We start from the raw sequence: 25,782 nt of genomic DNA, 5'->3' as shown, positions 1-25,782 counted from the left end.
TTTCAAGAATCGCTACACAGCTAGCAAAATTTGAGACAAGCAGTGGCTGGTTGTTGTTGTTGTTTTTTTTAATATGACAATCAGATTTAGATGCAAGAGAACACATTCTAAAAGTTCCATAGTTAAGCTGATATTCTCCTGTTTCTAGCTACATACACTAATTTTAAAACTTCCTCAAACTTCTTATTTTCTCTCAGCCACCATAACAAGTAAGCAGATTCTTCAGAACAGTGGATTAGGCTCCATGTCTTAGATCATTGAGTGCCTTGCGGTATCCTTCATTCTTGTAAATCACCAGGAAAACAGCTGCAAAATTTATAGACACATACAGATAAGCTAGTACTTCACTCAAAATGTACTCATAGCCATACTTCTGAGAGAATTCCAGCACTTTTCAAAAACTTACGAATGAAGTAGAAATTGAGGCAGGTATTTGCATCCCTTTCTTAGGCCTGAAAATGAATTTAATGACCATTATGAAATTAGCCAGAGGAAACTGCGTAATGTTGTGCATTTTAGTTAAAAATATTCAACTCCCTTCCAAATCAGTTTACCTTCACCAAGGGAAGGGGGATGGTGGTAAACAAGATTTCTAGGGGGAAAAGAAGTTAAAGTTTGTTCCTTGCTACTTAATCTTTTATCAGCCTCAAGAAACTTCACAATTCTTAGAATAAGATGGTTGAGGAAATAAATGACACAATAAATCTTATAGACTATTCAATTATAAAGTAAAGTTTTATATAAACTAGGAATAGTTTAAAATGCTTCCCGTATAGCATGAATGAGTCTCTCTCTCTCTCTTTAAATATATGAACAGCTCTTATTCAAATTGATGGTACTGAAGTGTCTTACTAGGAGTCTCAGACATTTGTTTAAGCTCCCTTTACTTTCCAGTTAACACTGCACCCATGTTTGATTTCGATTTTTCCCATGTGATAATTTCATGCTTTCTTACAATTAGCGTTTACTCTCTGAGATGGATGATGTCAATCTCCAAGTACAAAGTGTCCGAGATCAAGCTGTTGTTTTGATGAATGCACGTGGAGGCTCAAGCCGGGAGCTTGTAGAACCAAAATTAGCTGAATTGAACAGAAATTTTGAAAAGGTCTCTCAACACATCAGAAGTGCCAAAGTAAGTAATTATGTTTTTATATAAAACTGTTTTCTTGTACATATGTAGCTGAATGGTAGGTAGTTATATGGTGCTACTGCTAAGTTGCTTCAGTTGTGTCCGACTCTTTGTGACCCTATGGAATGTAACCTGCCAGGCTCCTCTGTCTATGGGGTTCTCCAGGCAAGAATACTGGAGTGGGTTGCCATGCCTTTCACCAGGGGATCTTCCCCGCCCAGGGATTGAACCCACGTCTCTTACATCTACCTGTATTGGCAAGCAGGTTCTTTACTGCTAGCGCCACCTGGGAAGCCTCAATTATATGGTATATACAACAAAAAATTAAACAAAAATGGTTTTATCACTTTTCTTTGATTGGAGCATTTGTTCTTATTTATGATTGTGCAAATGAAGGAGAGAATCTAAGAAGTTAGTATTAAAGATAATAACCCATTTGAGAAAAGGTTTCAAGTATTGAAATTATCTAAGAGGAAGGGTCCTCATTTTTGCCGCTAAGAGTTGGACATGACCGAGTGACTTCACTTTCACTTTTCACTTTCATGCATTGGAGAAGGAAATGGCAACCCACTCCAGTGTTCTTGCCTGGAGAATCCCAGGGACGGGGGAGCCTGGTGGGCTGCCGTCTATGGGGTCTCACAGAGTCGGACACGACTGACGTGACTTAGCAGCAGGAACAGCAGCAAATATTCTCTAACTTTGCTTTGTTTTGAAATATCTGATGTTGTCGTTTAGTTGCTAAGTCCTGTCTGACTCTTTGCAACCTCATGGACTACAGCCCACCAGCAGCTCTGTCCATGGGATTTCCCAGGCAAGGATACCAGAATGGGTTACCATTTCCTTCTACAGGGGATCATCCTGCCCCAGAAATCAAATCTGGGTATCCTGTATTTGCAGGCAGATTCTTACCACTGAGCCACCAGGGAACCCCAAAATATCTGATATAATAGGCCAAACTATCTTTCATAGCCTAAGAATATATTTAGATTATTTGCAACTTAAAGAAAACAAATAAAAATCTTGCTTTAATTCTTGCCTTCCTTACCTTGTGACCTAAGCTTACTTATTTAGTCTTTTCAGCAGGTCTATGGGAGATTTTTCTACAAATGTAAAAGAGTAATACAGGAGACATAGGAGGTGGATTGAAAGAAAGTACGAAGAAAATGATTATTTTTCCCATAAATAATTTCTGTTAACATTTTGGCGTGTAATTCTATTCTTATATGTATGTGATATTAAAGTATCAAAATTTTTATATTGTTTTGTGTATTCTCCTTTGACAAGGTTTTTAACAGCTATTCAATTATATGATCTGTTGTGGTTTTTAAGTCAGTTTTCCACTTTTATTGTGCTTTTATAAATATTGTCTTGTTAAAATTCTCTTATGCATGTCTTTTTGCTTGTCTCTTAATATGCCCTTAGGATCACTTTGTAGAATTCCTTGAAATTGTTGTGAAAGTTGCACATATAACTGCTGTAAATAGATTTTTCCAGGGAGGTTGCTAGCTTCCCCATATTCAGTCAATACTGCCAGTTTTCCTGCATTTCATTTTATTAAAGTTGTTACATTGATTTTGGACTTCTCCAGTGGCTCACTGGTAAAGAATCTGCCTGCATTGCAGAAGATTTAGGTGACATGGGTTTGATCCCTGGGTTGGGAAGATCTTCTGGAGACAGGGCATGGCAACCCACTACAGTATTCTGGCCTGGAGAATCCCATGGACCAAGGAGCCTGGTGGGCTGCAGTCTATGGGGTCATGAAGAGTCAAACATGACTGAAGCGACTGAGCCTGCACACACATTGATTTTAGGCACGTCCATATAAACTGTTTCTATATAGATATTGTCTGAAAGTACTGCATTGAGAAAGATATACTTTTTTGAAGTTTGGGTATCACAATCCAAGGGGCCCTGTGCTGGAGAACATTAATTGGGAGTCATTCTTTGTGATGTTCCTGTATTAGGAGGTGGTCTTTCTTCCTCTCTGTGGCCAAGGCAGGGGTGGCTTCTGCATCATGGCACTGTTTCCTGATGTGTTTGTTTGTGGTCCTAGAATGCCCCTCACATACTCCAGGCAGTCAGGGTCACTTGCACACTACTTCACATCTGTGCCTGGAGTTTGGAGAACGTGGTAATCAGAGACGCCCAAGTTGGTAAAATTATTGCTGTGTGAGTGAATAAACTAAAGTCAATTCAAATAAATGCTGGTTCTTTCTTGACACTGATTAATGGTGAAAGGTCAAGTTCAGACCGTCTTTTCAAGGAACGTTTTTCCCTCCACAGTTGCTAATTGGCCAGGAACCGTTATCATATCCATGTATGGTCACCAGTGAAGCATTTGAAGTTGGTGTGCCTTTCTCTGACTTGGAAAAATTAGAAAGTGACATAGATAATATGTTAAAGGTTATGGAAAAACACTTGGAATCCAGTGATGAAGATGAAAAGGTTGGTTCAAGGAGATTTTCAAAACCATGGTGTTGTCACTTTTCTTCTCTGTTAATTACATCTTTACACTAATGATGTTTACCCAGATATCTGCCAAACATGATAGAACAGATTTAAATGTGATTTTCTTCAAAGTGTCAAAGTAAGATTTGTCATGGGATTTACACAATATCTTAAAACAATAGACATATTTTCTGATGATAGTGTGATCTTAGTGCTATTTAACTTCTAAACTAGCAGTCTTTATGAGCTATTTTAACTTCATATATGAAATATTTTAAGAAAAACACAAACGTTTGTTGTGTATCATTCAGATAAACATATGTTGACTATACTATACTTTGTAGGTTGGTTCTGCTCGGAACTGATAGTAATTGACCTTGTGCTTTTTCCTTTTGAGTAATTTATGTCTTTCAAACATTCAGATGGATGAGGAGAGAGCCCAGATTGAGGAAGTTCTACAAAGAGGAGAACAAATGTTGCATCAACCTATGGAAGATAATAAAAAAGAAAAGATCCGTTTGCAGTTACTACTTTTGCACACAAGATACAACAAAACTAAGGTACTGTCATGGGGGAGATTCTTTTCCACTTACATAACTTTTTCAGCTCTTGCCATTCAGATGTTTGATGTTGCAAATCAAATGATTTCTCAAATCATTTGAAAAATGATTTATCAAATCAATGAGACCTCAAATCAATGATGTCTCAAAACAAATCAATTGCAATGGTATTTCCTTCTCCTTTCTAGTGTGTATTGCTAGATAGGTTTATATTTTTGGATGAGGCAACACTAAGAAAATAGAAACATAAAACTTTATTATAGGACATCCCTTTTGGATTTCTGATAATGTTTTAAACCTTTGGGGTGTGACTTCCTCCTTCAGTTTTGTATTTTATGTGTGGAGGTCTTGACCACATTAAAAAAAAAATTCTAGTTTACAAATAACTAAATTTGTGACATTGATAAAATATGATTTATATTCTAGAAAAAGATTCACCACCAGCTCCCTTTTCAGTGGCCATCTTTGCAGCTGCATTGTAAATATGCTGGTATTCCTTAGAGGTCTGTTAGGTAATCCTAGAACCAGTTTTCATTGATGATGTTGGAATCTACGAGAAGATTCAGGTTTCTTGGCTTTCTTCTGTTGACACATCATAATCAGAGTCCTTAGTTTTTGTCAGGGAAGGGGCATTAAGCTTTCAGTCACGATCACACTCATCCTCAGTGTCTCCTTCTCTTCCATCCATGTTTATAACATAAATAATCCCTCAGGTCAGAGACTTCCTGAGTCTCCCGTGAGCACAGAGGGGTTCCTGTCTATCATTTTCCTTTTCATCTACTGCCTTTCACATGGTTTCTCCTACAAAGCGATATAGATGGCTTTTAAAAAATTCTGAGTATAAACTCAAAAAAGGACTCATGTTCTTATTTAAAATATATATTGAATTACCTTTTCTCGTTTGTTTAATAGAGTATTGCTATTTTAAATTATATGCTAGCTCTTCTTAAACTAAAGCTATTAACCTTGTCATATTTGCTTTAAAAGTATCATCTTATTGATTTTTATCTTTTAATTGTTCTACTTTTAATATACAGCCATTTAAAATTTTTGTTTAACCACACGTGACTAGGTTTTTCCTTTTTGAGTTTTTTTAAAAAGCTGTCCTTATCCTCCAGAGAGTTGACGAATGTTCAACTCTATTTAGTTCCAAGTTCTCCCTATGTGTGTTAGTGTTAGTTCTCAGTCATGTCCATCTCTTTGCAACCCCACGGACTGTAGCTCGCCAAGCTCCTCTGTCCATGGAATTCTCCAGGCAAGAATACTGGAATAGGTTGTCATTCTCTTCTCCAGGGGATCTTTTGGACCCAGGAATCAAACCCAGATCTCCTGCATTGCAGGCAGATTCTTTATTGTCTGAGCCGCTAGGGAAGCCCCAGGTTTTCCCTATGGTTTGATAAAAACAAAACTTAGAAAGTGTTTGTAATAGTGGTAATAGTTTAGTTGCTAAGGTGTGTTTGACTCTTGGGTCCCATGGCCAATAGCCTGCCAGGCCCCTCTGCCCATGGGAAATGTTTGTAAAATGTCATTTAAAATCAATTTTAACGTATCTGGAATTTAGGTTGCTGTATGGCATGAGGTGCACCATGTAGTATTGTCTAATTTTAGTGCTACCTTATATATATCTATACTTTTGTGTTCTAGCTGAATTCTTTAAAAACATCAAGAAGTAAAGTCTAGGTTAGATCTTGAAGATGTTATTTTTCTCCTCTGGTGTTTTGATTGATCACTCTCTTGGGATAACACCTATTTGGGGAATGGCACCCCACTCCAGTACTCTTGCTGGGAAAATCCCATGGACGGAGGAGCCTAGTAGGCTGCAGTCCATGGGGTCGCGAAGAGTCGGACACGATTGAGCGACTTCACTTTCTCTTTTCACTTTCATGCATTGGAGAAGGAAATGGCAACCCACTCCAGTGTTCTTGCCTGGAGAATCCCAGGGACGGGGAAGCCTGGTGGGCTGCCGTTTATGGGGTCACACAGAGTCGGACATGATTGAAGTGACTTAGCATAGCATAGCATAAACTTATATTTGAATCTTGAATGGCCTTGCTGCTTCTGCAAGAGTACGGAGGCTCACTCAGGAAATCCCAGATTATGTGTATAGTATTAATAGAAAGGCCTTCCAGGTGGCTCAGTGGGTAAAAAATCTGCCTGTGATGCAGAAGATGCAGGAGACTTGGTTTTGATCCCTGGGTTGGTAAGATCCATTGGAGGGGGGCATGGCAAGCCACTCCAGTATTCTTGCCTGGAGTATCCCATGGACAGAGGGGCCTGGTGGGCTATAGTCCAGGAGGTCACAAAGAGTGGGACATGACCGAAGTGACTGAACATACATGTATGCATTAATAGAAGAATACAGTATTTAATGAACATAGTTTTTTTTTTTTTTTTTTTTTTTTAAAAGAAAAACCCTTCAAACTTTCTATTTAAAATACCGACTGACCTGCCCAGTTCACCTTGACTCGGATACATGTGACCTTGCAGAATCACAATCTGTTGTATAACTGAAGAAACAGCACAGAATTCCTCGCCTTGTAGTGGTTGCTAAGGCATACAAGTGACTCTCACCAGTCATCCAACATTGCAGATTGAAAAAGACAATCTGGCGTATGATGTTTAGTGATGCTAATGAGGAAAGTACTATAAAGTTGAATGTCCTACAAGCACAGATCAAATATATCTGGAGGCCTGGAGTAATTTTTGGTCTTGAAAAAACAGAGGCTCTCTGAGCAAGATAGATAGATAGATAGATATCTGGTTGATAGATGCGAAAGCCAAGTAGGAGAACAGGTCCCAGTTTTTTCACTCCTTTGCTGTGATTACTCAACCTGTTAAGTACTTTCATTGTGTCTTTTTACTTTTTCCTTAAAGTTAAGAAGAGGAACAACTGAGTTGCCTTTTATGATGTGCCAAAAATTTGCCTGTTTAAAATTAAAATATGAAAAAAGATATTATTAAGAAATATTTCACATCTTTTTATTAAAATTGGTTCCTGAGTATACACATTTTTTTTTCAGCCTTCTCTTATATTTACTTAAAATGTATAGTTTGCCTTCTTAGACATACAAGTAAATACCTAGACATGTTTTCTGACTGAAATTTGAATGTGTGGCATTAGTCTAATAAAATTAATATTAGTGTCAGGTAGAAACAAACCTGTGGATACAGTTAAGAAATCAGTGGACTTGCTTCTCACTTGGCTATCCAGGACTGCCTATCAATTGGTGAAAGTCATAGTTTATCAGATTGTAGGAGACAGATAAATGCAGACTGCAAGAGTCAACACCATCCTAATCACTCACTGTTTTTAATCTTGTTTTAGGTCTCATTTAGGAATTGTAACCATTTTCAGTTATGACTGTTTTCACTGTCATCTTTTAGAAAAATTATTTATTTATTTTTTAATTTATTTTGGGTAGTACTGGGTCTTTTTTGCTGCCCATCCTTTTTCTCTAGTTATGGTGTGTGGGTTTCTCATTGCAGTGGTTTCTGTTGTTGCAGGGCACAGGCTCTATAGCACACCAGCTTCGGTAGTTTTGGCACATGGGCTAAGTAGTTGCAACTTCAGGCTTTAGAGCACAGGTTCATCAGCTGTGGCACTCGAGCTTAGCAGCTCCATAGCATGTGGGATTTTCCTGGATTAGGGATCAAACTCGTGTCTCCTGCATTGGCAGGTGGATTCTTTTCCTGAGCCCCCAGGAAAGCCTTTTCAGTGTCATCTTTTGAGTTTTCAGAGGAGGACCATTTTTCAGAAGTTCAATATAGAAATCTGATGAAAGTGTCAGGGAAACTACCCTAATTCATGAGTCGGATGCTCTTTGACCACTGGCAAGCAGTAGACAGCAATTATTAAATGGTAGCTGTCCAAGAGCAAAGGACTTGAACCCAGGGACTAATGGCCTATCCCCGAGAGCACTTTACTGTTTAGAAAGCTCTGATTAGAGGATACAGAAAATACTACACCAGGATAAATAATCGTCCACCTAAGTTAGAACCTGTCTGAACTTGACATGGTAGGACCTATTGTTTTATGTAGGGCATTCATATTGTGTTTTATTGTTCTCAAAGATTAAGATTATATACTGAATTGCCTGATTTTATTTTAATTAAACCTCCCATTGCATTTGCAATTTATGTTACAAATACATGTTTCACCCTTATTTACTTTTTCACCAGCAAGGCCCAGAAGTGTTTAATCTAATTATGAAATTAAAAAAAAATGGAGTGTAATAATAATCACAAGAGACTGTGAATGGTATTAAAATTTTTATTTCATACAGAATTTCGTGATTTGCAGCATATTCTCATTTCTTCAATAACTTTGGAAAGGAGTTGTTATGCTTTCCTATTTTCTAAATGAGTTTAGTGGTGTAAGTCTTAAAGAAAAACCTTTCAAGCATTAACAGCTTATTTAAGCCTTTTAACAGCAGGCTATAGAGAGATTATTAATGGTTTCCATAGCAGTGCAGGGAAACTTTTAAAAAATTAAAGCAAGTTTTAAAATTTCTGTTTATGCTATTGAATTTCTCCACAAAATAATGTTGATTTTTTAAAAAGTTTTTTATTTACTGCTGTTTATTGTGGGGATATTCTAAGAGATGTGTATTGCTGTTATTGATGTCTATACAGGCAGTCCCTATTCAACAGAGAACAAGTCAGCTCGCTTCTGGAATTAGATCACCACCCCTTCCCACAGATTATCTGGTTGAAATTAACAAAGTTTTACTTTCCATGGATGATGTTGAATTATCACTTAATGCTCCAGAGCTAAGCTCTGTTGTCTATGAAGAATTTTCGTTTCAGGAAGATTCTCTGAAGGTAAATATCCAGGGGGTACATTTGAATACCTGCAGTTAATATAGAAATAAAGCAAGGAATTTGTCACTGTGCCTACTTAAATGGTCTTTAGCCTTTTACATTTGTGCCAAGGAATTAATAATATGTATGAAAAACAAACTTTTCCTATACTGCCAATGAAATGCTGTCAAAAATTTTAATTTATTAATAGTTGGTATGGATTTTCAAATGTATACAGTTTTTTTGGCAACATCAGAGATATTTTAAAATCAAACACATGCACAAATTATATTCCTATATTGGAAACTTGATTGTCATTTGATGTAAAATGTCAGCATTTATCCTACCACCTAGAACGAACAATTTGTCTAGTGGTTGGAAATGGAATGTCATGTTGATTGTAAGTTAATTAGGGGTCTGAAAGTTTTCAGGTAATTTGCAAAAACTATTTGATATCATCAAGACTCATATTTTGATTGCATTTTTGTATCATGTCATAATAAATGCTGATAGAGTTGATAGGTTTATCTGGTAACTCAGTTTTGTCATTTAAATTAGCATTATTAGATGTTTGAAAGTATATGTAATTTCTAGCTTTAAAACACTTCATTACCTTTACAGAATATTATTAAAGCTTTTTATGTCCTGTATAAATGCCACTTTGAACATCACAAGATGTTTTTCCCTGCTGTTAGGATATTATGTAGCATACCTCATGCATTGGCCTGTACTGGATATTATTTTTTTAAAAAGTTTCCAGTTTTGATGAGCAGAAATTATGTCTCATTATTTTTAAGTAACTTGTTCAATATAAATTCTTAGTCTCTTGTGATTCCATTCTTATATCTCTTTGCTGGCTTTTGTTAATTTATGAAAATATCTTTGTAGAATATTAAAGATCAACTGGACAAACTCGGAGAGCAGATTGCAGTCATTCATGAAAAACAACCAGATGTTATCCTCGAAGCTTCCGGACCTGAAGCCATTCAGATTCGGGATACACTTACTCAGTTGAATGCAAAATGGGATAGAATTAATAGAATGTACAATGATCGTAAAGGGTATGTGCAAATTAAATTAATATTTAATTGTTTAAAAGACCTGTAAATTCATATGTACTTTATTTTTATTGACGCATAGTTGAGTTACAATATTATATGTTTCAGGTGAACAACATGGTGATTCAATATTTTTACATATTATGTAAGATACAAGTATTACAATATTATAGACTATATTCCCTGTTCAGTTCAGTTCAGTTCAGTCACTCAGTCATGTCCGACTCTTTGCAACCCCATGAATCGCAGCACACCAGGCCTCCCTGTCCATCACCAACTCCCAGAGTTTACCCAAACTCATGTCCATTGAGTTGGTGATTCCATCCAGCCATCTTATCCTCTGTTGTCCCCTTCTCCTCCTGCCCCCAATCCCTCACAGCATCAGGGTCTTTTCCAATGAGTCAACTCTTTGCATGAGGTGGCCAAAGTATTAGAGTTTCAGCTTTAGCATCAGTCCTTCCAATGAACACCCAGGACTGATCTCCTGTGCTGTGTGTTAAATCTCTGTAACATGTTTATTTTATACCAGTAGTTTGTTTCCCTTAATCCTTCCTTACCTGTGTCACTCATTCCACTTACCCTTTTCTCCTCTGGTGATAACTAGTTTGTTCTCTGTATCTGTGTGTCTTTTTCTGTTTTGTTATATTTGTTTCTTTTGTTTTTATATTCTACATATAAGTAAAAACATACAGTATTTGTCTTTCTCTCTCTGACCTATTTCACTTAGCATACCCTTTTGGTTTATCCATGTTGTTGCTAATGACAAGGTTTCATTCTTTCTACAGCTAAGTACATATATATATATATATATATATATATATATATATATATATGCATATACATATACATCGGAGAAGGCAATGACACCCCACTCCAGTACACTTGCTTGGAAAATCCCATGGATGGAGGAGCCTGGTGGGCTGCAGTCCATGGGGTCACTAGGAGTCGGACACGACTGAGCGACTTCACTTTCTCTTTTCACTTTAATGCATCGGAGAAGGAAATGGCAACCCACTCCAGTGTTCTTGCCTGGAGAGTCCCAGGGACGGGGGAGCCTGGTGTGCTGCCATCTCTGGGGTCACACAGAGTCGGACACGACTGAAACGACTTAGCATAGCATAGCACACATATACATATTTGTGTGTATATATATATACACACACACACACACACACACACACACACACACACACCCCTTCTTTATCCATTCATGTGTTGACGGATATTTAAGTTGCTTCTATATCTTGGCTATTGTAAGTAAAGCTATTATGAACATGAAGGTGCAGATATCTTTTCAAGTTAGTTTTCATTTTCTTTGGATGTATTCTCAGAGGTGAAATTGCTGGATTGTAGAGTAGTTATATTTTTAATGTTTTGAGGATCCTCTTTACTGTTTTCCTTAGTGATTGTACAAATTTACATTCCTACCACTAGTGGACAAGGATTCTCTTTTCTCCACATCCAAACTAGCACTTGCTATTTCTTGCCTTTTTGATGATGGTCTTTCTAACAGGTGGGAGGTGATATTTCACTGTGGTTTTAATTTGCATTTCCCTAATGACACTAGTTGGGCATCTTTTAGTGAACCTGTTGGCCTTTCGTATATGTTCTATGGAGAAATGTCTCTTCAGCCTCTGCCCATTTTTTAATTGGATTGTTTGATTTTTTGATATTGAGTTGTGTGAGTTTTTTACATATTTTGGGTAGGAACCCCTTGTCAGACGTCATTTGCAAGTAACTTCTTCTTAGGTGGCAGGTTGCCCTTTCATTTTGTTGATAGTTTCCTTTGCTGTGCAAAAGCTTTTTAGTTTGATATAGTCCCATTTGTATGGTTTTGCTTTTGTGGTCCTTGTCTGAGGAGACACATCCCCCCAAATACTGCTAAGACCTAAGTCAAAAAGCGTATTGCTTGTATTTTCTTCTAGGAGCTTTATGGCTGGCTTCAGTTCTTATACTTGTCTTTAATCCATTTTGAGTTTACTTTTGAATATAGTGTGAGAAAATGGTCGAGTTTCTTTTTTTTTTAACATGTAGCCGTCCAGTTTCCTCAACACTGCTTACTGAAGAGATTGATACTATATATGGAAAATTCTAAACACTCCATCTAAAACTACTAGAACTAATAAATTTAGTAACGTTGTAGGATACAAAATTAACATCCAGAAATCTGTTGCATTTCTATACACTAATAACAAACTCTCAGGAAGAGAACTTTAAGAAAAAAAATCCTATTTACAAATGCATCAAAGTGAATAGAAGACCCAAGTATAAATTTAACCAAGGAGGTGAAAGACTTGTACTCTGGGAACTATATGACACTAATAAAAGAAACTGAAGACAACAAATAAATGGAAAGATATATTGTGCTCATGGATTGGAAGAGTTAATATTGTTAAAGTGTACGTGCTAACCATGGCAAACTACAGATTCAATATAATCCCTATCAAAACTTCCATCACCAGTCACATCCACAACTGGGCATTGTTTCTGCTTTGGCTCCATCTCTTCATTCTTTCTGGAGTTATTTCTGTACTCTTCTCCAGTAGCATATTGGGCACCTACTGACCTGGGGAGTTCATCTTTCAGTGTCATATGTTTTTGCCTTTTCATACTGTTCATGGGGTTCTTGAGGCAAGATTTGGTCTGCCATTCCCTTCTCCAGTGGACCACATTTTGTCAGAACTCTCACCATGGTCTGTCTTGTTGGGTTGCCCTATATGGCATGTCTCATAGTTTCATTGAGTTAGACAAGGCTGTGGTCCATGTGATCAGTTTGATTAGTTTTCTGTGATTGTGGTTTTCATTTTGTCTGCCCTCTGAGGGATAAGGATAAGAGGCCTATGGAAGCTTCCTGATGCAAGAGACTGACTGTGGGGGAAACTGGGTCTTGTTCTGATGGGTGGGGCCATGCTTAGTAAATCTTTAATCCAATTTGCTATTGATGGTCAAGGCTGTGATCCCTCCCTGTTGTTTGACCTGAGACCAAACTATGGTGGAGGTAATGAAGATACTGGCGACCTCCTTCAAAAGGTCCAGTGCACGCACTGCCACACTCAGTGCCCCCGACCCTGCAGCAGGCCACCACCGACCTATGCCTCCGCCGGAGACTCCTGGACACTCATGGGCAAGTATAGGTCAGTCTCTTGTGAGGTCACTGCTCCTTTTTCCTGGGTACTGGTGTGCACAAGATTTTGTTTGTGCCTTCCAAGAGTCTGTTTCCCCAGTCCTATGTAAATTCTGGTGGCTCTCTGGTAGGATTAATGGTGACCTTCTTTAAGAGGGCTTATGCCACACCCAGGTCTGCTGCACTCAGAGCCCCAACCCCTGCATCAGGCCACTGCTGACCTGTACCTCCACAGGAGACACTCAAACACTCAAAGGCAGGTCTGTCTCAGTCTCTGTGGGATCTACTGGTGCGCACAAGTTTTGTTTGAGCCCTTCAAGAATCTCTGGTGGGTATGGGGTTTGATTCTAAATGTGATTTTGCCCCTCCTACTATCTTGCTGGGGCTTCTCCTTTAACCTTGGTTGTGGGGTATCTTTTTTTGGTGGGATCCAACATTCTCCTATTGATGATTGTTCAGCAGTGAGTTGTAATTTTGGAGTTCTCTCAGAAGAAGATGAGTGCATATCCTTCTACTCCATCATCTTGTGGAGAGCTGTAAAGAACAATATTGCATAGGATCCTGGAATGTTAGGTCCATGAATCAAGGCAAACTGGAAGTGGTCAAACAGGAGATGGCAAGAGTGAACACTGACATTTTAGGAATCAGTGAACTAAAATGGACTGAAGCGAGCAAATTTAACTCAGATGACCATTATATCTACTGCTGTGAGCAAGAATCCCTTAGAAGAAATGGAGTAGCCCTCATAGTCAAAAAAAGAGTCTGAAATGCAGTTCTTGGCTGCAATCTCAAAAACAACAGAATGATCTGTGTTCATTTCTGAGGCAAACGGTTCAATATCACAATTATCCAAGTCTATGCCCCAGCCAGTAATGCTCAAGAAGCTGAAGTTGAACAATTCTATGAAGACCTACAAGAACTTCTTAAACTAACACCCAAAAAAGATGTCCTTTTCACTATATGGGACTAGAATGCAAAAGTAGAAAGTTAAGAGATACCTGGAGTAATAGGCAAGTTTGGCCTTGGAGTACAAAATGAAGCAGGGCAAAGGCTTACAGAGTTTTGCCAAGAGAATGCACTGGTCATAACAAACATCCCCTTCCAAGAACATAAGAGAAGACTCTACACATGGACATCACCAGATGGTTAATACCAAAATCAGATTGATTATATTCTTTGCAGCCAAAAAAGGAGAAGCTTTATTCAGTCAGCAAAAACAAGACCGGGAGCTGACTGTGGCTCAGATCATGAGCTCCTTATTGCCAAATTCAGCCTTAAATTGAAGAAAGTAGGGAAAACCACTAGACCATTCAGGTATGACCTAAATCAAATTCCTTACTATTAAACAGTGGAAGTGGCAAACAGATTCAAGGGATTAGATCTGATAGACAGAATCCCTGAAGAACTATGGGCAGAGGTTCATGATACTGTACAGGAGGCAGTGATCATGACCATCCCCAAGAAAAAGAAATGCAAAAAGGCAAAATGGTTGTCTGAGAAGGCCTTACAAATAGCTGAGAAAAGAAAAGCACTGAAAGGCAAAGGAGAAAAGAAAAGATATACCTATCTGAATGCAAAGTGCCAAAGAATAGCAAGGAGAAGTAAGAAAGCCTTCCTCAGTGATCAATGCAAATAAATAGAGGAAAACAACAGAATGGGAAAGACTAGAGATCTCTTCAAGAAAATTAGAGATACCAAGGGAACATTTCATGCAAAGATGGGTACAAGAAAGGACAAAAACAATATAGACCTAACAGAAGCAGAGATATTAAGAAGAGGTGACAAGAATACACAGAACTATACAAAAAACATCTTTATGACCAGATAATCACGATGGTGTGATCACTTACCTATAGCCAGACATCCTGGAATGTGAAGTCAAGTGGGCCTCAGGAAGCATCACTACAAACAAAGCTAGTGGAGGTGATGGAATTCCAGTTGAGCTATTTCAAATCCTAAAATATGATGCTGTGAAAGTGCTGCAATCAGTATGCCAGCAAATTTGGAAAACACAGAAATAGCCACAGAACTAGAAAAGGTCAGTTTTCATTCCAATCCCAAAAAAGGCAATGCCAAAGAATGCTCAAACTACCACACAGTTGCACTCATCTCACACGCTAGCAAAGTAATGCTGAAAATTCTCGAAGCCAGACTTTAACAGTACATGAATGGAGAACTTCCAGATGTTCAAGCTGGATTTAAAAAAGGCAGAGGAACCATAGATCAAATTGCCAACATCTGTTGGATCATCAAAAAGGCAAGAGAGTTCCAGAAAAATATCTTCTTCTGCTTTATCGACTATGCCAAAAGCCTTAGACTGTGTGGATCACAACAAACTGTGGAAAATTCTTAAAGAGATGGGAATACCAGATCACCTTACCTGCCTCCTGAAAAACCTGTATGAAGGTCAAGAAACAACATTGCAACTGAACATGGAACAGCAGACTGATTCCAAATCAGGAACAGAGTATTTCAGGGCTGTATATTGTCACCCTTCTTATTTAACTTATATGCAGAGTACATTATGTGAAATGCCAGGCTGGATGAAGCACAAGGTGGGATCAAAATTGCTGGGAGAAATATCAATAACCTCAAATGCACAGATGACACCACCCATATAGCAGATAGCAAAGAAGAACTAAAGAGCCTCTTGATGAAAGTGAAAGAGGAGAGTGAAAATGTTGGTGTAAAACTCAACATTCAGAAAGCTAAGATCATGGCATCTGGTCCCATCACTTCATGGCAAATGGATGGGGAAACAATGGAAACAGTGAGAGAGGTTATTTTCTTGGGCTCAAAAATTCACTGCAAATGGTGATTGCTGGCATGAAATTGAAAGACACTTCCTCCTTTATGACCAACCTACACAGCATATCAAAAAGCAGAGACATTACTTTGCCAACAAATGTCCGTCTAGTCAAAGCTATGGTTTTTCCAGTAGTCATGTATGGATGTGAGAGTTGGAATATAAAGAAGGCTGAGTGCTGAAGAATTGATGCTTTTGAACTGTGGTGTTGGAGAAGACTCTTGAGAGTCCCTTGGACTGCAAGGAGATCCAACCAGTCCATCCTAAAGGAAATCAACACTGAATATTCATTGGAAGGACTGATGCTGAAGCTGAAGCTCTAATACTTTGGCTCCCTGGTGCAAAGAACTGACGCCTTGGAAAACACCCTGATGCTGGGAAAGATTGAAGGGAGGAGGAGAAGGGGACAACAGAAGATAAGATGGTTGGATGGCATCACCGCCTCGATGGACGTGAGTTTGAGCAAGCCGATGGACGTGAGTTTGAGCAAGCTCCGGGATTTGGTGATGCACAGGGAAGCCTGGGCTGCTACAGTCACGGGGTTGCAAAGAGTTGGACACGACTGAGTGACTAAACTGAACTGAACTATCAAAACACACATGCTATTTTTCACAGAACAGATTTGGTGTTTCTATGCACCAACTCTTTTGAAAAATTCTTTGCCATGATCATTATGGTTCCTTATAAAGTAGGACCTTGTTGATTATCTGTTCTGTGTGTAGTAGTGTGCATCTGCCAATCCGAAACTCTTAATGTGTCCCTCCACCATCTCTCCTTCCCCTTGGCAAACACAAGTCCATTCTCTATGTCTGTATACACCACCAGCTCTTTAGTAGCAAGAGTAGAGGCCATGCATATCTACGTCTTGAACCCTTCCCAGCTGACATTTTTTGTGGAGCCTGAGTTAAGAAACACTTATCTATTCTATTTTGCTTTATTTTTCTTAAATGAGCAGCCAATTTTCTCTATACATTTTGCTGAATAATCCAGCTTTCCATTATCATTGGTGATACTTCTTTTATCATAAACTTAAAGGAATTTCTACTTTATATTTATTTAATTTTGCTAATTCTGCCTTATCACACCATCAATTTTAATCTAATACCATAGCATTTTCATTTTTAAAGCATTATAAATTTTTTTTAATCCATCACAGTAAGTTTTCTCTAGTTATTCTAACATTAAAAATCATGCTCTTTTTCTACATTTATTCTTCCAGTAAAATTTTAGTCATTTCAATCAATTTTAGAAAAAATGGTCAATTTGAAATGTCTTCTTTCATTCATTTGGATCCTTTCTGTGTCTTCAGTAAGGTTTTGAAGATTTATCTACATAAGCGTCTGCCTGCAATGTGGGAGACCTGAGTTCTATCCCTGGGTCAGGAAGATCTCCTGGAGAAGGAAATGGCAACCCACTCCAGTATTCTTGCCTGGAGAATCCCATGGATGGAGAAGCCTGGTGGGCCACAGTCCACAGGGTCGCAAAGAGTCGGACACGACTGAGCAAATAGTCTTCTAGTCTCTTCTCTCTAGGACTATCGCTTGGTAGTTTTGTCCTTTTTTTCTTCGTTTTGTAGAATTGATGTATAGTAACTTTCTTCTGCACTGTGTATATTTGTTTGTGTGTGTACACCTTGGTATATGGGTATAAAATTTATTTTCTTAGCCTTTCTTATGAACCATCAGTTGTATATATGATTTTGTTTCTTCTTTTATCAGTTACCCTATTTGCATATATGCATCTGGCTAATGTGGCAGAATTTCAAGGACGTTGTGGATTATGTTGATTGCCAATATTCATGCCATTTTTGTGATTATAAAAATTTTAGCAAATAGTTTTTTCCTAGTTTTTTTAATTGAGCACAGAACAGTGTTCTCTTATGTTAGAGAGTTCTTCTCTATCACATTTTAATTTTATTGTTTTGTTTTCTATGCTTACTAGATTTCACTTGCTGAGAGGTTGTCTCTCTTATCTGGTTTGGCCCAGCACTTGGATGCATTAGTTTTTATGTTCTTATTCATACCTCTAATTTTTGTTTTGCTTTCCTCTTCCAACCTTGGTAACCTATCCTAAAATGTTTATTTTTATGTCTAGTTTTATAGGCAATACTTGAGTACTCCTTTCTATTCTATTCTTTTCATAGAACGTCAAGGCAATGGCAAATATCCTGTGCTTACATGGTTTCAGTTATAGGTGATAATCACAGCTGGTGACCACCAAGTCCATTTGTCCACAAGAGGTTTCTATGCTGTTTTTCCTATGAATTTTTTTTTAGTATTATTGGTCTGTGGCAAAAGATAAATACCTTGAAAATAATCAGATATCTTTCTTTGAGAACTCCTTTATGCCTCTTTTGCAATAAGATGAGTTTGGGAGGGAATATATCAAGTTGGAATATTAGAGACAGTAAACTTACATGCTTCTGTTTCAAATACAAACCATAGATGGGGTAAGACTGGTACTTTGAGTCCTATGAGTTTCTGGAAGTCCACAGTCCTTCACAATTCCCTGCTGCCTCCCATATAAGCTGGCTGGATTAGAGAGTATGAGATAGTTCTTTGTATCCCATCTGAACATGGATCTCTCTGTCATTTTTTTTTTTTTAATATAAAATCCGCAAGTATGATGCTTAGATTTATTTGGAATTTATGTTCTGTTTTGATGGTAATTATCTTTACTAAGTTTAACATTTCTATTCTCAGTCTTTAGATCTTTGGAACAGCCTTTCTAGCAATATTTTCTATTCACAATGCACCATCTCAGAAGTCAGAATTTATGCTTGCTATGTTTTTACAAATCATAGTGAAGATTATCTTAATATCTTCTCATCATGTTTTGTTTGGAGTGCTCTTATTTTTGTCATGCCCAATAGAATGTTGTTTCCTTGTGGGCACTCAGCAAATATTAACTGAATTTTCAAAATGATTTTCATGGAAGAAGGAAACATAAACATTATTTAGCAGTTAGCAATGTTAGGGACCATTTTATTGCTTTTTAAATATTAATATTACCTTTTTATTACAAACTATTTTGTATTGTCACTAAAATTTCTGAGATCTCTTCTAAACTTCTCCTGGTACCACTACTCTAAATAAAAAGGTAGACAGAAATGACATAGGGTCCCAAGCCAAGAAGGCTTTTCCACCTCATATTTATTTTATTTTGTTCTGGATACGACAAGCACTGGAGTCTGACTTTGTCTCGTTTCTAATGAGTTAGGTTTGAATAGAAGTCTTAGTAGTCTTTGTCTCATTGCCTAACCTGAGCTTTGCAGCTTCTGCCATTCTGCTGTGTTCTGATCAGTGAGACACACCAGGTTAGTTGCTGCACAGAGTATATATTAGTCTACTGCTGCTGCTGCTGCTGCTGCTGCTAAGTCTAGCGCAGCCATAATAAGATACTGCAGATGGCCTAAACAACAGATATTTATTTTCTCTCGGTTCTGGAGGCTGCAAGTCCAGGATCAAGGTACTAGCAGAGCTCAGTTTATGATGAGGCTTGTCTTCCTGGCTTGCAGATGGCCACCTTCTTCCTGTGTCCTTACATGTCTTTCCTCTGTGCTCTTGCAGAGAGAGAGACAGACAGACAGACAGTAGCAGAGACAGAAAGAGACACACAGAAAGAGAGTTCTTATGTCTCTTTCTCTAATTAGGCCAACAGTCCTATGGGATTAGTGACCGATACGACCTCATTTGGACTTCCCTGGTGGCTCAGATGGTAAAGAATACACCTGCAATGCAGGAGATGTGGGTTCAATCCCTGGGTCAGGAAGATCCCCCCTGGATAAGCAAATGGCAACCCACTCCAGTATTCTTGCCTGGGAAATCCCATGGCCAGAAGAGCCTGCTGGGCCACAGTCCCAGGGTCACAAAGAGTCGGACATGACTGAGAAAGTAACACTTATGATCTCATTTAACCTTAATTACCTCCCTAAACACCCTGTCTCCAAATATAGTCATGTTAAGGGTTAGGGCTTCAACATATGGATTTTGGGGGGGTACACAATTCAGTCTGCAGCACAGAGTTAATAGACTGCAAAGAAATTTTGAAGTGTTTTGGCCTTTAGGTTTTGTTCTAGCTGGGAACTAAGTGTTTTGGAAATAAAATACCCCAATTTTTTCCTAAGAGAATAAAGTAATTAATCATTTTTGCATTTCATGATATCTGAAATGTTAAGTGTTCAAAGTTGGGTGGATTAACATGCCTAAAGCTAATCTATCTTGATTTTCGCAGCCAGAGATGTCTCTCTATTTAGTTAGAAAGCTGCCTAATGTGTGTGTGTCTGTGTGCATGAATGTGAGGGGGGAGGTATATGCAGATTGCTTGACTCTTGGTATGATGCATGTTTCTCTAAGAGGAATCATTAACAGTAATCCATTACGAAAACTGGTCTTATAGAGCAGTGAGCTGTGTCATTTTGAGGCTTTCGGTTTAAATGAGATTTAAATTTCCTTCTTAGAAAATAGCTTCTAGACGGTCCTGGAAAGTTTGGAAACCTATTTTGTTTGTTGTCCCTTAGTTATTTTGATAGGGCTGTGGAGGAATGGAGACAGTTCCACTGTGACCTTAATGACCTCACACACTGGATAACAGAAGCTGAAGAGTTACTGGCTGGTACTTTTGCTCCAGATGGTGGCCTGGACTTAGAGAAGGCCAGGATACATCAGCAGGTGAGTGCTTTCTGTAAGAGGCTGGGGATGTGCTGAAAACTTGGCTTATTTAGTATGCACCATTTAAGACAGGTTTTAAAAGGAGGGGCCTACAATATTAATTTTTCAGGGGTATACAGACAATCTGTCATTTTTGTTCCAGTTCTAGTTTTCAGTTTTAAAAGTCTAAGAAAAAAATAGTCTTTTAATTTAAATTAGGAATTTAAAGAAATTTAAATAAAAATACTGTTTAGTGAAAAATATGAAAACAATTTTATTTTTAAAATTTTATATTCAGAACTTATAAAATTTTATACTCAAGACTCTATCAAGGACAAAAAGATATCTGTATACCTCACCTTCATTTTCTATAGTTAAACACTTAGAGATCTTACTTTTCTTTTTATCATTGATCATTATTATAAAAGTAAATTATTTTTGAGTTATATCAGGGCAGCTGCTCATGTAAGTCTAATTCAGTCTTGGGAAAATACAACACAATAGCTAAATCAGTTCTGCTGACAGTAATAGAACTTTAGAATAATGGTTAAAATTTCAATTTACCCTTGTTGAGAATATTTTCTCTTTTATTAATTTTTTAAAATATATTTAATGTAGAAGGTTTATGAGGAGTTAGAGAATGCTTTTAGTTTCTCATCAATATGTTAATACATTTTTCTTATTTTTAGAGTCGTAGAGAAGTACTTAATTTGACTTTAAAATATCCTTTCTTAATCCATTGCTTAAAAATTTACAGACCAGTGAAGCAATGTCTCAATAAAATGCACATTGAGGTTTACTTACATATGGTAGGACATAATAAAATATGAGAGTAGAGGGTTTAAACAGTTTTTTAAGAGACACTTTCAAGCCCGTGTTTAGAGGACAAGGAATTCACTTTAATCAAGCATGATTGATGCTTATATGTCAATATAAAAAGCTGTTATTTATTTTATGTTATTAGGCTGTTCTCTTTCACTGTATTTTGCCTGATGACATTCATAAGAGTGGGTTAGATTTCAAAGTAGATTTCATTTAATCTGTTGATTGAAATGTAATTAAAGTGTTAAAAATATCTTTTTCGTATACATAAAATATCTTTCCAGGGCTTTGTTTCTCTAACACTTATATCAACACCACACCGTGAAAATGGATTCACTGCCTCAGAACAGTTTAATTTAGCAGTGGAGTTAATCTTGAGTGGTTCTCTGTTACAGGAACTCGAGGAGGGGATCAGCAGCCACCAGCCGAGTTTTGCAGCACTAAACAGAACCGGGGATGGGATTATACAGAAACTGTCCCCGACAGATGGAAGCTTCTTGAAGGACAAGCTGGCAGGTTTAAACCAACGCTGGGGCGCAATCGCTGCAGAAGTGAAGGATCGGCGACCAAGGTGATTAAGCCGTGATAACTCAAGGGCATGGGGTGAGGGTATTTGGGCAGAACCTTTTGAGATACAAGATGATGAGTTCCAAGTTCTTTCTATCATTTGATACTAGGGGGAGGGTATGGCTACTCTAGTATTCTTGCCTGGAGAATTCCATGGACCAAGGATCCTGGCGGGCTACAGTCCTTGGGGTTGCAGAGTCAGACACGACTGAGTGACTAACACTTTCACTTTTTGCTCTCACATTACAAGAGTTTTGTTGACGTTTAAGACTTCCACTGTCCACGTTCTGTATTTTTGTGTTTTTCTATGTTTAAAAGGCCCCCCATAGTCTAACTTTTCTACTCAGATATGTCAAAAAATCTTCATTCCTCTTTTTTTCTCACTGTTTATTATGACACAGTGACTTTGTGACAGGAATTTGAAGTAGGTGGAGGAACACTCTGGAATTTCTGGCTGAAGAAGGGGGTTTCAGGGCAAGCTTCTCCCTCCCTCACTTCCTGACAGGGTCTCTGGGTCTTGATGAGGAATCTGTCTCACTGAGGAATTCCTGGTGTCTAAGGGTGCCCTGTGTCTGTCTACGTCAGTGCTGTGTACATAATGCAGTTCCTCATCTATATGACATAGTAAATATAACTTATTATTGTGTTTTTATGTCAGATTATGTTGCATTGCACCACATGTTAATACTAGGGTGTCTTCTGGTTGCAAACATGTTTGATGACCAGTGAATATAATACTCAACATTGCACATATTATTTCATGTATTACTTTACCATTATTTGAAATTATGTTTGAGACATTCAGGATTTAATGGATGATTCCTATTTTGCTTAATACATTTCACCTTGAGAGGGTGAGTTAATGATAGTTTTGTTTTAAAATCTCCGAGATATTTTTTTCTGATAATTTTAACTCTGAAGATGATGTATTATTTTAGTGATAAACTATTGTTTTGTTCAAGGCCAATCTAATACTTTATCAAGTTCAGTATTATAGTGTAACATAAAATATTGAACTTTAAGTATTTGGCTTGTGGCTACTTTTTAAAGATTTATTCTCTTTTATTGTAAAAATAATACATGCTTGTTGCAAAAAGAGCTTTTGCCTACTTTAGAAAAATTTTTGTTTATTTATTTAAAATTTTTGGCTGTGCTGGGTCTTTGTTGTTCCTTGGCCAACTTTTCTCTAGTTGCAGCAAGCAGGGGCTACTCTCTAGTTACGATGTGCAGCCTCTTTATTGTGGTGGCTTCTCTTGTTGCGGAGCACAGGCTCTAAGGACACACGAGCTTCACTATCTGTGGCTCGTGGGCTTCAGAGTGAGAGCTCAGTATTTGTGGCACATGTACTTAGCTGCTCCATGGCATATGGGATCTTCCTGGGCCAGGGATGGAACTTGTGTTCCCTGCATTGGCAGGTGGATTCTTTACCGCTGGACCACCAGGGCAGACCTGGCAACTGTTTATAAGCTAACATCATCTTTTATTTCGTGTGGTTTGGTAAAAGTCAAATCATAGTTTGTGTGTCTTGATTGAGAGGTTGTCATGTGGCAAAGACAGCATCTGACCTCATTTAATCCAACAAGAGAAGACTCTATACAGGACATCACCAGATGGTCAACACCAAAATCAGATTGATTATATTCTTTGCAACCAAAGATGGAGAAGATCTATACAGTCAGCAAAAACAAGACCGGAAGCTGACTATGGCTCAGATCATGAACTCCTCATTGCCAAATACAGACTTAAATTGAAGAAAGTAGGGAAAACCACTAGACCATTCAGGTATAACCTAAATCAAGTTCCTTAAGATTATACAGTGGAAGTGAGAAATAGATTTAAGGGACTAGATCGGATAGATAGAGTGCCTGAAGAACTATGGAATGAGGTTCATGACATTGTACAGGAGACAGGGATCAAGACCATCCCCATGGAAAAGAAATGCAAAAAAGCAAAATGGCTGTCTGGGGAGGCCTTACAAATAGCTGTGAAAAAAAGAGAAGTGAAAAGCAAAGGAGAAAAGGAAAGATATAAGCATCTGAATGCAGAGTTCCAAAGAATAGCAAGAAGAGATAAGAAAACCTTCCTCAGCGATCAATGCAAAGAAATAGAGGAAAACAACAGAATGGGAAAGACTAGAGATTTCTTCAAGAAAATTAGAGATACCAAGGGAACATTTCATGCAAAGATGGGCTCGATAAAGGACAGAAATGGTATGGACCTAACAGAAGCAGAAGATATTAAGAAGAGGTGGCAAGAATACACAGAAGAACTGTACAAAAAAAGATCTTCATGACCCAGATAATCACGATGGTGTGATCACTCACCTAGAGCCAGACATCCTGGAATGTGAATTCAAGTGGGTCTTAGGAAGCATCACTACAAACAAAGCTAGTGGAGGTGATGAAATTCCAGTTGAGCTATTTCAAATCCTGAAAGATGATGCTGTGAAAGTGCTGCACTCAATATGCCAGCAAATGTGGAAAACTCAACAGTGGCCACAGGACTGGAAAAGGTCAGTTTTCATTCCAGTCCCAAAGAAAGGCAATGCCAAAGAATGCTCAAACTACCGCACAATTGCACTCATCTCACACACTAGTAAAGTAATGCTCAAAATTCTTCAAGCCAGGCTTCAGCAATACGTGAACCTTGAACTTCCAGATGTTCAAACTGATTTTAGAAAAGGCAGAGGAACCAGAGATCAAATTGACAACATCCGCTGGACCACTGAAAAAGGAAGAGAGTTCCAGAAAAACATCTATTTCTGCTTTATTGACTATGCCAAAGCCTTTGACTGTGTGGATCACAATAAACTGTGGAAAATTCTTTAAGAGATGGGAATACCAGACCACCTGACCTGCCTCTTGAGAAACCTATATGCAGGTCAGGAAGCAACAGTTAGAACTGGACATGGAACAATAGACTGGTTCCAGATAGGAAAAGGAGTACATCAAGGCTGTATATTGTCACCCTGTTTATTTAACTTCTATGCAGAGTACATCATGAGAAATGCTGGGCTGAAAGAAGCACACGCTGGAATCAAGATTACTGGGAGAAATATCAATAACCTCAGATATGCAGATGACACCACCCTTATGGCAGAAAGGGAAGAGGAACTAAAAAGCCTCTTCATGAAAGTGAAAGAGGAGAGTGAAAAAGTTGGCTTATACCTCAACATTCAGAAAACGAAGATCATGGCATCTGGTCCCATCAGTTCATGGCAAATAGATGGGGAAACTGGGAACAGTGACAGACTTTATTTTTTTGGGCTCCAAAATCACTGCAGATGGTGATTGCAGCCATGAAATTAAAAGACACTTACTCCTTGGAAGGAAAGTTATGACCAACCTAGATAGCATATTGAAAAGCAGAGATATTACCTTGCCAACAAAGTCCGTCTAGTTTAGGCTATGGTTTTTCCAATAGTCATGTATGGATGTGAGACTGTGAAGAAAGCAGAGCACTGAAGAATTGATGCTTTTGAACCGTGGTGTTGGAGAAGACTCTTGAGAGTCCCTTGGACTGCAAGGAGATCCAACTAGTCCATTCTGAAGGAGATCAGCCCTGGGATTTCTTTGGAAGGAATGATGCTAAAGCTGAACCCCAATACTTTGGCCACCTCATGCGAAGAGTTGACTCATTGGAAAAGACTCTGATGCTGGGAGGGATTGGCGGGCAGGAGGAGAAGGGGACGACAGAGGATGAGATGGCTGGCTGGCATCACTGACTCGATGGACGTGAGTCTGGGTGAACTCCGGGAGTTAGTGATGGACAGGGAGGCCTGGTGTGCTGTGCTTCATGGGGTCGCAAAGAGTCAGACGC

General features: G+C 38.3%; 1 protein-coding gene across 13 annotated transcripts in view; it reads left to right on the top strand.

The window, feature by feature from the left end:
* UTRN (utrophin) overlaps window positions 1–25,782 on the top strand; it is a 561,026-nt gene that overhangs the window by 219,604 nt on the left and 315,640 nt on the right. For all 13 annotated transcript variants that reach the window (XM_025295004.3, XM_045161922.1, XM_044924139.2 and 10 more), the window contains 7 exons: window positions 962–1,132; window positions 3,413–3,574; window positions 4,000–4,137; window positions 8,770–8,958; window positions 9,826–9,998; window positions 20,445–20,595; window positions 21,792–21,967. In XM_025295004.3, the coding sequence (XP_025150789.3) occupies window positions 962–1,132; window positions 3,413–3,574; window positions 4,000–4,137; window positions 8,770–8,958; window positions 9,826–9,998; window positions 20,445–20,595; window positions 21,792–21,967 (1,160 nt within the window). The remainder of the gene's footprint in view (window positions 1–961; window positions 1,133–3,412; window positions 3,575–3,999; window positions 4,138–8,769; window positions 8,959–9,825; window positions 9,999–20,444; window positions 20,596–21,791; window positions 21,968–25,782) is intronic.

The sequence above is a fragment of the Bubalus bubalis genome, chromosome 10 (genome assembly GCF_019923935.1).
Source record: "Bubalus bubalis isolate 160015118507 breed Murrah chromosome 10, NDDB_SH_1, whole genome shotgun sequence".
Classification (NCBI taxonomy): domain Eukaryota; kingdom Metazoa; phylum Chordata; class Mammalia; order Artiodactyla; family Bovidae; genus Bubalus; species Bubalus bubalis.
Note: the sequence above shows the minus strand (reverse complement) of the source record. Positions and strands in the feature narration are given on the sequence as shown.